This window comes from Cynara cardunculus, assembly GCF_001531365.2.
Source record: "Cynara cardunculus var. scolymus isolate 2C chromosome LG 14, CcrdV1, whole genome shotgun sequence".
In the NCBI taxonomy this organism is placed as follows: domain Eukaryota; kingdom Viridiplantae; phylum Streptophyta; class Magnoliopsida; order Asterales; family Asteraceae; genus Cynara; species Cynara cardunculus.
Window position 1 is genome coordinate 2,079,728 of NC_037541.1, and position 12,837 is coordinate 2,092,564.

The 12,837-nt window shown below is 33.2% G+C and overlaps 1 protein-coding gene across 1 annotated transcript; it reads left to right on the plus strand.

Annotated features, from left to right (window-relative positions):
• Positions 1-8,343: 8,343 nt before the first annotated feature.
• On the plus strand, positions 8,344-9,126 carry LOC112526910 (ethylene-responsive transcription factor 12-like). The gene has a single exon (XM_025137353.1). The coding sequence runs from the start codon at positions 8,394-8,396 to the stop codon at positions 8,907-8,909; it is 516 nt and encodes a 171-aa protein (XP_024993121.1). The 5' UTR covers positions 8,344-8,393; the 3' UTR covers positions 8,910-9,126.
• The last annotated feature ends 3,711 nt before the right edge of the window (positions 9,127-12,837 follow it).

Genomic DNA, 12,837 nt, shown 5'->3' on the forward strand with positions numbered 1-12,837 from the left:
GGTTATTTTGGCAAAACCTCTAAAATGTGGTTATTTTGTGGCAAAGGGTTGTGTAAACCGGTTATTTTTATAAATTTCCCTATTAAATAATAAATAATAAATTTAATAAAAATAGGGTGTGGAGGAAATGGAGGGAGTCAAACAAGCGGCTGTCTCCTGCACATGCGACACTGACGTCATTTATGTATCATCCACGTGGGAGCATCTGACACACACGATTTAACCCTCATACACTCTTCCATTAATTTCCATATACATCTAAATACCTTTCTTTTTTTTTTCTTTTTTTTTAAATCTAAATCATTAAATTACACAAACTGTTCACATTCGACCATATATTAAATAATATTATTATAATTAATATAAATAAATAAATAAAAAACCTAACATAATTTTTTATTTTAAAAGATTAAGTTATTAAAATATTTTTTAAATTAAAAATCCATATAATTTTCTAATTTTGGTTAAGATAAAAATGAGATGAAAAAGTAACGTATTTTAACTTGATTTATATTTTAAGAAATGAACTTTTAAAACTTTCATTCTGGTATCTGATATGTAATGTTTTAAATATGTAGGTACCTGGGTAACCGGTTGAAGTATTAATCGGTTAACATGGTGATGTGGTATCTAACTCAATATTATTTGTCAACATGAATAAGTTACTCTAAAGTTAGTTTTTATGTATTGTGATTTACTAGAAAAAAAGAGTTAATTCTTCAACCGGTTATCTGAGTACTTAAATGTTTAAAACTTTACATTTTAGGTATCAAAATATAAATTTTAAAAGTACGTTACCTAAAATAAAAATAAAATTAAAGTACGCTACTTTTCCATACAATTTGTCATTGATTTATTAAGTCTGCGAACATACTTTTAATAAATAAATCTTTAAAAATTGATTATTTACATCATTTTAACCCAAAAAAGCTAGATTAACCAATTACTAAAAGTTCAATAGTTTATTTATTTATTTTAAAAAATTCAACGTCTTTATCATTGAAAATATAAAAGTTTAATATTTTTTATTTAAAAAAATAGTTTAAAAATTAATTATTTCAAATAAAAAAAATTATTGGTTTTATAATTTAAGAAAATTGAAATAAATAAAACATTTATTCATTTCTTGTAACAGAGAGAGAATATTTAAGATGAAAAAGGGTCTACAGAGACGGCAATAAGTGCAGCCAATTAGCAACTGACACACACAACTTTTGGTGACGTTAGCTAGGCCCCACTCCTACTTATGCTGTCCTTGCACTTGTATACCATATAAATTTATTATGGAAGTGTCGTTTACCAAGCGTTTATCTGAGTAATTGTTTACCAAGTCACATTATTTCATCGAATGAATATAATAAGAACCAAGAATCTTACTTCGTAAAAGCGAGACAAGGACCAAGAGTCTTACCCTGTTAAGTGATGACGGCGACTCTTGCCACGGTAAACACTTATTGGGTAAATTGTTGCATACAATATCGTTTTGATGGACTAAAATCTTACCCGATAAGTAATTGATAGTGTTAAATTTTACTGGTAATCGCTTACTTGATAAATGTTTGGTAAACGGCCCCGAAGTGAATTACACTTTTAGGTCTTGTGGATGTCACCGACTATCAACTTCCGTTTCTCTTTTATTACTAGATCCGTTACAATAGACCATCGAGGAAGAAACCTTAACGTCTTTTTTCATCGGAGATTTTGCTACTTTATCGAAGACTATGAATCAACGTCGGCTAAACCCTTAGCCGGCAGTTGAAGCTCTGCAAACCGAACTAGGTCCATTAAGGATCTCAATGTCTTGTTTACTATGGCACAAACCCCCCATTCGAACTTCTTGAAGTGCAACACGGATGCAACCGCCTTCGAGAACAGCAACTCTGTTGGGCTAGCTGCGATTTTTTGACACACAAATAGGTCTTTTAGTGCTGCTCGTAGATATACCCTAACAGGGATTCCGTTTGTAAAGGAATTTGAGACCGTTGACCTCTTTGAAGTTGTGTCATGGGCAATCGACCTTGGGTATCACAGAGTTATCTTTGACTTTGACGCCTAACAAGTTGTTGTCGCTTCCAATTCCACCGGAGACGATGAAACAGAGTTCAAAGATATTGTCTCGAGATGTCGTGGATTATTTCTTCAACATGATTCTTATTCAGTTTGTTTTACCTGATGACAAACTAATGGAGTTGCTCATGTGTCAGCACAGACAGCTCGGTTATCTTCTTATCCCATCTCGTACTTTAATACGCCCCTCACGTCAATTCGCAACGATTTTGATCCCTCTAATTAACTGTCCTTGGTTTTTCTGGTAAATCTTGTTAAATGAGGGGTATCTTAGCCATTTTTACTATTTTTTGATATTATTTCATTAAAATAAAATAAAAACATATTATATATTAGGTATATAAAAATAATATTGTAAAGAGGGGAAGGAGAGGGGGTTGGTTATCTTTTTTTTTAATTACAATATTTTTAGTATACTCAATATATATTATTTTTTAATTTAATATAAAATTAAAAAAATTGTAAAAATGATTAAAATATTTTTTTATTTAACTGTAGTTAACAGAAAAAAGTTAATTATTACTTCATGCAGGGACCAAAATCATCAAAAAATTGACAAACATCAGACCAAATCCAAAAAATGTAACTTTAAAACGATATCCGTTAAAAATTATAAACATCGAGGTAAAATCCGAAATTTAATTTTTTTTCTATAATATTTATTACCCCATTTGTCTTAAAATAATGTATGTATTATTATTTTAATTTTTTAATAAATATATATTAATTTTTAAAAATAAACCATTTTTTTATTTTTATCTTTAATTACTAAGTGAAGAAAGCTTATTTCTCTAAAATTAAAGGTAAAATTATATTTTTATTATTTAAAAATTATAATAATTACGTATCTATACTATATTATAAAACATTTTATAAAAACTCTCAAAACCATTTTTATGCATGAAGTACTATTTATTGATGTATATATATTACTTAAAATTGAAGATTACAAGTAATTTTACGTAAGTACAACTTATTAAAGCTCTATTTTTAAATTCGTATAATTAACTACAGATAAATATAATCAAATACAGGATAAACATCCATTTTAAATATAAAAAATCTAAAATATAATTAGAATAATCATTGAATTTTAACAGAATCAATATATTTATAAAAATTTGATTGTTAAAGCAAAAAATAAACCACTTCACTATTTAAACTAAATTAAATTATAAAAAAAATTAAATTATAAAAATTATAAAAAACAAAAACTTTTAAACAGTTAATTTAATAATAATACCGATATATTTTTTAAAATTTATTTTTATTTAAAAATAAAAATATTATTTTATCTAAAATCAAATAAACCATATCATATCAACAGAAACAAAAAATAAAATTAAAAATTAAAAATTAAAAAAGATATATCTAGTTATATTATACGAATAGTTTATTATGAAAATATATTATTTTGGGGGAGAAGTAAAGTATAATAATAAATGGGGAAGGCGCCGTACAACAGGGTTACGCGGCTTACGTAAGGGACTGAGCAAAGACTGCGTGTGGTAGAAGTCACGGGACGTTAAGACTGCACACCATCTTTGACAAGTCCTATCACCCGGCGGCTGCCCCCTCCTCCATTCACTAAACTCAAATCTAATTCACATTTATTGCTTTTTTTTTTTAATATAAATTAGTATTTTAATTATTATTTTCCACGGTTTATTTACGTATTATTATGTCCGCGACTTTCACTTCCGTCACTTGCATACCTAGTTAAAATACAAAATAAATTTATCAGATTTGACTCAGGTCTACAATGTGATAAAAGACTTTTATCTACCTTCGTAAGTGGTAGACGTGAGATTTTTGGATGTAGTGATATTTGGGTAAATCATGGAGAAAAATGACTGGGAGACCAATTTATGTCTGATGAATGATTAGTTAGACCAATTTTACCTTTTTTTAATCAAATATCTACTTTTTTATTTCACATATATCTAAGCTTCGTAAGGTTGAGTTCCTGTGATTGAGGTTAAGGTGAGAAACGTAAAAAATGGTCTCTATCAATGGATGCACAATACGATGAGATGTACTGGAATTGATTATAAACTCCTTATACGATATCAATGTATACGGTTTTGATTATATAATAGTAGGAAGCTTCTGCTTGTATACACACATATATGGAATGGTTCAAACGAGAATGAAAGAAAACGTGTTTTTGGAGCCGGGTTTCGTATAGGGCCGGTTGGGTTGCCGGTAATCAACTTTTGCTCAAATACCCTTTTAATATAATCAATTAAATGTGATACTGAGTTAGAGATATTGGCGTCTTAGGCCATAGGCCAAGTTGTCCGTACACCATCAAGTCCCTCGATATGTAGCATTACATTTGAGAGGAGTGTTATTGTGTTTTCATAAACTGAATGTGTTCTGGTTTGAACCCCTAACTACACACATAACATAGAAACATGTTTTCTTAAGTCAGGCCTTGCAAAACATCGTGTGTAAGGTTTAAGACTCAACCACACCACACCTTATTGGTTATCAATAGATATCGTATGAACTATGAAGAATTGTACGTCTTGTTATCATTGATTGTTGCATTTGTCACGTAATTGTTCTTTGCCATTAACACCCTCTGTCACTTGTGTCCGTTATGTCATGTGCCTATCGCATGATGGGTTGTAAGTCAACATGAAACACAACCCGAATTTTATCCTCATTTTCCCAATGGCAATGGTGATGATGGTGTGTTGAGTATACATGCTAAGCAAAAGCTAAACGAGAAGATATGTGTGGTCGTTCGGTTGATGAGATGTGTATTCAACTCAAAGGGAACATGTTTTATTGGGGAAATTCGAGATCCTTGATGAAATGGTGTGGTGTATGACTGTTGACAAAAAAAATCAACAGTGAAGAACTTTGGTTGTAATCTATCATATACAAGAGAGACAACGAGAAAGTAACACGCAGAGACTTTAACGAGAACTTTGGTGATTTTGTTGTTATAGCCCGACGAACACCACCATAGTTATCCATCCATCCTCAGCACAGTCTCTTGTTGTAACTTTCCTCTCATGTGATTTTTCTTAAATCACACGTTACCCTGGACCATCTATTGGATTTTATAGGTTTTAGCGTTTACACCTATCTTTGTCAATAAATCTTTGTGCCTTCAGGGTTCTACAAAAAGTTATAATTATTTAACTTTCGGGGGTCAATTCTTTTTTGTTGGGGTTTGTTTTCAAATCTTTCAAGATGCAAAGGATTTTAGACTTCAAGATGAGTTGAAATTTGCTGCAAACTTTAAATTGACGTAATTCAAGATGAGTTGTTAGATCATAATCATGTCTTGATCGATTCATAGCTTTCCCGATGACAATATTCTTCTTCGAGATGAGCTGATGCAATGGGTTTATGTGGGGCGGGGNGGGAAGGGGGGGGGGGACCGAAAGAAGACAACAACCCTAAAGAGTACGAATAATTATTAGTGAAAACTCTCTTTGGTAAGCTATAAACTAGATGCACCTTTTGTACCAAAAACTCACATACTTGTCCTTAGAGTCTAGGTTTTGGTCCTTTTGCACCAACAACTCTCGTTCTCTTTTGGATTCTTTTTTGTGTATGTTTCGTAAGAAAATAAAGTGTTATTGAGATATTTGCACCATAAATTTGGAGTTTTAGTTCGAAGATTTCATCTCTTCACCAAATGAAACTCAAGATTCGGGGTAAAACCTATATTTAGATTAAATCTAGCAGGTTAAGTTCAAGTTGTTTTGTGAAAACTTTATACATGCCAAAAATGTATGTTTTGAAGTCTTAAAGTGCTTCCTTAATATTTATCAAGTGTGGGTTGATTACTTGGTGAAATTGCATCTTTCACACACTTGGTTTATAACATCACGAGAAATGCATATTTTTGAAGAGTTTGGACGGTTTAATAATAAATTATAAAGTGTGTGCAAAGTTTTTGATGTTAATGCACTTTTGATTTTATAAATCATACAAAAATTACACAGAGTTGAATTGTTGGATACATTTTGGGTGTCGGTGTTTATTTCTTAAATGTTTCCTTCAATTTGTGGTGTTGTAGTCAAAGACCTTCCAGCCTAGTGGTAAAGACTTGGGCATGACATAGTCATGAACCCGAGTTCGAGCCCTGGGAGGGGAATGTTGGCGACATTTAAGTGGGGCCATGTTTAGCCTCCAAATTTGTCGGGGATTAGTCGGGCTTTGGCCCGGACACCCTTACAAAAAAAAAAAAATTGTGGTGTTGTATTGGGACTTTAACCAACCTTTGAATTGATGATGATAATTATAGCCACATCTTTTGGGGTGTAACTGGTGTAAACATTGCGTAACTGTGTTTTTTTGGCTCTATACCAACTTTTATTGTACAGTCAATATAGTATAGATATATATTGATTAAAAAGTTTAATATATTAACATTTTTATTATTATTACTATCTATACTATATTATAAAGCATTTCACAAAAACTTTTAAAAACAAATTTGTATGCATGAAGTACTGTTTATTGATACATATTACTTAAAATTCAATAGTACAAGTAAATTGTGCGTAAGTACAACGTATTAAAACTTTATTTTTCAATTCGTGTAACTAACTGCAGATAAACATAATCAAATACATGATAAACATCTCATATTCAATATAAAAAAATTAAAATATAATTAGAATATAATTGAGTTTTAACAGAATACTTAATTATCATCCTTAAAAAATTTATATTATTAAACAAAAATAAATTACTTTGTTATTAGATCTAAATTAAATTTATAATATAAAAATTGAATTAAAGAAATTACACATAAAATGAGAACTTTTAGATAATTAATTTAACATTAATATCAATTTTTTTTTTCTTTCAATCGTTTTTTAAAATCACGTAAAATCGTATTATATCAACAGAGAAATGAATAAAATTAAAATTTAAAATATAGATATCTCATTGTATTGTATGAATACCCTTCTAATAATATTAAAGATGTTTTTTCAGTTTACGGTTGAAGTTTATTTTTGTACGTATTTAGCAAAACCATTTTTTGTATATTTTTAATTTTATTAATTAATAGTTGGAAAAAGCAATGTTTGTTTTAAGGATATACATACATAGGATTTGTTTTAAAAAAAGCATATCTGTGGTTAGTAGTTTGGTTCCACTCTTGTAATTTAAAATAAAACCGAGGCCAATTAAACAGCCGGTGAACCTCCACGTAAGCATGATCAACGCACTACAAACACCCTGTCAGAATAATCAACGGTCAACCTCAACCCGACCCCACTTCCTCCTCTTGTTTGTTCGCCGTCCAGCCGACGATTACGGGTGACTTCGTGGGTCCCACCTACCACTGCCGCTTTTCCACACACATCACTTTACCGTTTCAACCCTTTTTGGTTTATTCGCTATTTCTTTCTAGTTTTTTAATCTTTATTAAAAAATATATTTATTTTGGATAATTTAAGAACTGTTTGTTTGTAATTTTGGTCAGTTATATATGATTGTAGTTAAACGATATAAAATATGATTTATTCAGTAAATTTCTAAGGAGAAATTTGTATATATAAAGTCAAGTTTTTTTCAAACATGTCTGTCTCAATTAAAAAACACGTTCATTCCATTTGTGGAAAAACACAGGGCTTATTTGGCAGTTGCTGAATGATTTGGTGCAGAATGATTAAGAGACTTTCATGATATAGTGCAAAATTAAATATAATTATTTACAATGAAATTAGAACACTTAATGGTTAAGAGAGGCTCAGGATACAAAATCATTCAGAGAGTTTTAGAACCATTAAGAGAGATTTTTTTTTGCCAAACAAGATTCACATTTTAATGATTCAGATGTTGTTTCTTAATGAAACTATTAAGAGGTAAATAAACAATCCTCAATTAAAAAACACGTTCACTCCATCGTAAATTTGCAAAATGGTTTGATAGTTGCTGAATGGTTTGATATGATTCTACATCAACCCATTCAACAACTACCACACAGCCCCTAAAATATTTCAAAAGAAAATGGAATACAATTTAAAACATGTACATTAATTTAACTTTTAAAATAACTAAATGACACTTTTATTCTTAATAATAAAAAAATAAATTTTTATTCGTTTCATACTTAAAAGTAAAATGAAAAAATGAAAATTTATTCTTAATAATAAATATTTTATTTTAAACGAAAATAAAAATATATATAATTAATTTAAAAAGAAATAAATATTATTATTTAGGATTTATTAAATATATTTTACCTATATATTTTACACACACCATCCACCCCCTACCCTCCCTTCACACTCTCTTTCTTCTTCCCACATTTTCATCTCTCCAAAAAAGCTTTACTTTTTTCGTCCATGGCGTCGCCGGCGCACTACAGGGGCGTTAGAAAGAGGCCGTGGGGGCGTTACGCGGCGGAGATACGTGATCCCTGGAAGAAAACCCGTGTTTGGTTAGGAACATTTGACACACCGGAGGAAGCTGCTTTAGCCTACGACGGCGCCGCCCGTTCTCTCCGTGGCCCCAAAGCCAAGACCAACTTCCCTTCTCCACCGCCGTCTCCGCCATCTCTATCACTTGACCTCAACAACTTTCCGTCCATCCACCACCACCACCAACATATCAGGTGGGTGGCTGCACCGCCAAGCCGGCAAGTGATGGTTGGAAGGGAGTTGGAGTTATTTCATACCGGCGTGGTTAGAGATCGCCACCACGGTGGCGGTGGGTGTTGCTCCGCCGTTGTGGTGGGCAATGGTGGTGAGCGTGCGGTGGAGGAGGGTGGTTCAGATGGTGGGAAAACGGCGGGTTTTTTGGGGATTGTGAGACGTGGATTGGGTATAGATTTGAACGAGCCTCCACCCATGTGGCTGTGAGACGCATCGTAGGCTAACTTTTTCACCGTACGGCGTCGTCTGGTCACTTTTCCACCATGTTTATGGTTTTCCATTTTCCAATTTTCCTTTTACTAGTGTATGAGAGAGAGACCCATCAATCTCTTTTGTTAATATGAAATTTGATTTGATGATTAAGGGCATTTTTGGAATATACAGTTTTTGTATCAAAATTCCTTCTAATAATTGGGTAAATTAGCAACGGGTTAGTTTGCTTTTTAATTAGGCTTATTGGTCTATCTGATTTATTCGTACAACTCATTTGGGTTGTTTATTTACGCCTTATTCGCACAGAACATGACTTAATCGTACATATAGAAATGGTGCGTTGTCCCCATTCAGTCACAAAAATGACGCCCCTACCCCTTATTTAAAAACATTACCTCTTTCCCATATGAGACACCTCATCTTCGGTCTCTTTATGATTTTTTGTATTGTTGTACAAATAATTAATATTGGGGAATAAATCGGTCATTTATATTATTCAGATGGTTGGTTCAGATAAAAAAAGTAAACAACAACATCCATTTATCCGGATATGAATAAAGTCTTACCGAATAAGATGTTTTTCTATATTATTAAGCTAATATCAAACATACATGTATGGACCGACGGAATAAGCTCTAAGTCATGTTACTTCACTAATAATCAAACCTTTATATTCGATATTGCCATTTTGGCTCAACGACTTAATGATTAAGCCGTAAAAATCACTTGTATATAACTGAATGAATAAGTAATTCAAACATTTAACTCATTATGCCTTAATACACATCCCATGAATGTATTTGTATGTACTTCCAAAGTCTTTATTTTTTTAAAAATTATTTGTAAAAATAACCTTTCTAAATTATTTATATAATATTAAATGACCATCATGCCCTACCTTGTGGGTTACCTTGGATGCTCGTACATACGTGGTTATCAGGTGTTGTTTGTTTCTTGTGGAAGTGTACAATTGTACCCGAAATTAACATTAAAAAAAAAGTAACACTTAAAATTGGATTTTGGAAGATATGGTGAATGCCAAGGGCAAAAAGGTCATTTTGTTTGAGATAACTTAGATCGGGTGTCAACTTATGTTGTGATTCACGTTGCTTAAATATGAATCATTTAGACTGTCGATCCATCAAAAAAAGGAAAAACACTAAAATACATCAGACGATGGGATCTTTTGATGATGTGTTCGTGTGTGACAACATGGTGTATAAACGGGAATATGAATTTCAAGATATATGGTTATTTTCGCTTTTACATTTTTTTTTTGTGAAATTGGTTTTAAATTATCAAAAAGATGTTCTAAAATCATTATAGATGCGTAGAGTGTTTAACTTGAGTTTGATGTAATTGGTGAACCGGGATTTAATGTATTCGGCCATCACAAATTGTGGTACAACCTTTAAACTTGGTGGCACTGCCAATGGCTTCGTCTAAACAATTTACAGGGTCTAGTTGCAGTAATTGACATGTTTTAATGAGAAGAAACTATAAGGTTACGAGTTATATTTCTAAACGGCCGTTTATTGAACACTTATGGGGTAAACGCTTACTGGATATTAGTTATTGTTTATGGCAAAAATACTTTACATAAATAACTTAAGGTTGTTGTGGAGCTTTAACAACTGAAGATCATATTCTTCGATAAACACACGACAATCAAAAGAAAGTAAATAAAACACAAGGATTTGGTGACGCTATTAATCCATATCGAGGGTAAAACCGCGGACGACACTTAGGGGTGTTTGGTTTGCAAAATGATTTATGAAGGAATATAATCTGTCAAAGGAATTGGAATCTGAAAGAAATTGGAATTGAATGTTATCAAGTTTGACCAAGTGTTTGGTTGACAGGAATGAAATGTAATATGTTTAATGAATAGGAATCTGCATGTTTGGTTTGCAACATAATTGGAATTGAATGATAAAAATGGACAAAAATACCCTTTCTGGGGATTTCTTCACCTTTTTGTGAGTTTTTTTTTGGATTTTGATTCTAGGGTTTTTTCTTTCTATTTTGAAAAAATCAAACGAAAGCATCCAACTGAACCCTAATTTCATCATTTTCATCACAAGTGTTTTGATTTTTCACTAGCCTCTCTTCTCCGGCGTCGGTCACCCCTCCTACAACTTCGATGCTTACTTCTCTCACTCACAACACCTCTATCTTCAGTATCTTTTTGTTTTGTTGAAGCTCAACCCGAGTCGGCCTCTTCTTGGTTGTCTCTATCGATAGCAAAAAAGTGGTTGTATCTGTCGGCCAGGATATGGTGGATTTCGATAGCCGGAGTTCATCGGTTCTTCATTTGGTGGGTTAAGGTTTTGATTTCTCTAGCCCTTCTTCATTTGGGGGAAGCTTTGTCGATCTCATACTGATAGATCCAGGATTTTTCTAAAACAGAAATGGTGAAAGAGAAAACAATAGCGGGTTTGGATTACAATAGAGAAGAATGAAACCGACGAGTTCTCAGAACTGGTTCCATTCTAATAATAAAATGATGTGGTCTGATCAATCAGATTCCATAGCCAGAAATTAAGAAGGGAAACAGAGAGAAATTAAGGAAGAGGATTTGGGACAATTTTCTGAATAATCCATTAATAATCCAAACGAATACATATAAAGTAAATTGCAATTAACCACTACTCACATGGAGGAGATCATGGATCACCACTCCTTTATTTTAGGAACAACTCCTTGACACACAAGCTAAACATAAACTGAAAGAATAGGAAATAACTTAATTAATTTAGCATAAGGTCCCCTTTGTAACGTTGGCTCCGGTACACATCAATATCCCCATCGCTTGAATTCGCCTTGTCCTCAAGGCGAAAGTCGGGATACGCCTTCTGAAAACGCCTTTTAGTCTCCCAAGTAGCATCTTCGCGAGGAAACCCCTTCCATTTAACCAAAACTTCCGTCTTTGGCCTATACTTTCCCTTTTTTACCACCCTTTCCTCTAAGACAGCCTCAGTAGTGGCCTGGTTGGTGGCAGGACCGCTGGACTGGCTTCGGATGAAACTGGAATGGGAGGATCACCTTTGCATTCTTTAAATAAACTCACATGGAACACATTATGGATAAGGGCCTCGGGTGGAAGCTCTAACCGGTACACAACAGGCCCCACACGTTGAATAATTTTATATGGACCAAAAAACTTAGGGCCTACTTTGGCCGATAAACGGACTGCTACTGTCGACTGCCTGTACGGTTGAAGCTTCAATAAACCATGTCTCCCACAGAAAACTCCACTTCACGTCTCTTTGAATCAGCTTTAGACTTCATTCGGTCCCTAGCTACCAACAAATTGGAACGTAAGTCACACAATAACTTGTCCCGATCAATCAAAAACTCCTCAACAGCTTGAACTTTAGAAGTTCCTGGAACATACGTAAGAACCTGAGGAGGTGGGTGGCCATACACAACCTCGAAAGGGGTCATTTTGGTGGTCGAATGAACTGATGTGTTATAACTAAATTCTACCCATGAGAGCCAATCTGCCCATTTTTTTGGTCGGTCTCCCGCAAAACAACGTAGGTACTGCTCAAGGGTTCGGTTGACTACTTCCGTTTGACCATCCGTTTGGGGATGGTAGCTAGAACTTAAACATAAATCTGTTCCCTGTAGTTTAAAAAGTGCTTACCAGAATGAACTAATAAAGACTTTATCTCGGTCACTTACTATTGTGGAAGGAATGCCATGCAACTTGACAACAAGTGATACAAACTCTTTAGCGATCGTAGCTGCAGTAAATGGGTGTTTGATCAGCACAAAATGAGCATACTTAGATAGGCGGTCAACAACTACCATGATGGTAGTGAACCCGTTAGAAGGAGGCAACCCTTCTATAAAATCCATACTAATATCTTCCCAAATTCGAGATGGAATCGGCAGCGGTTGGAGCAAACCAGCGGGT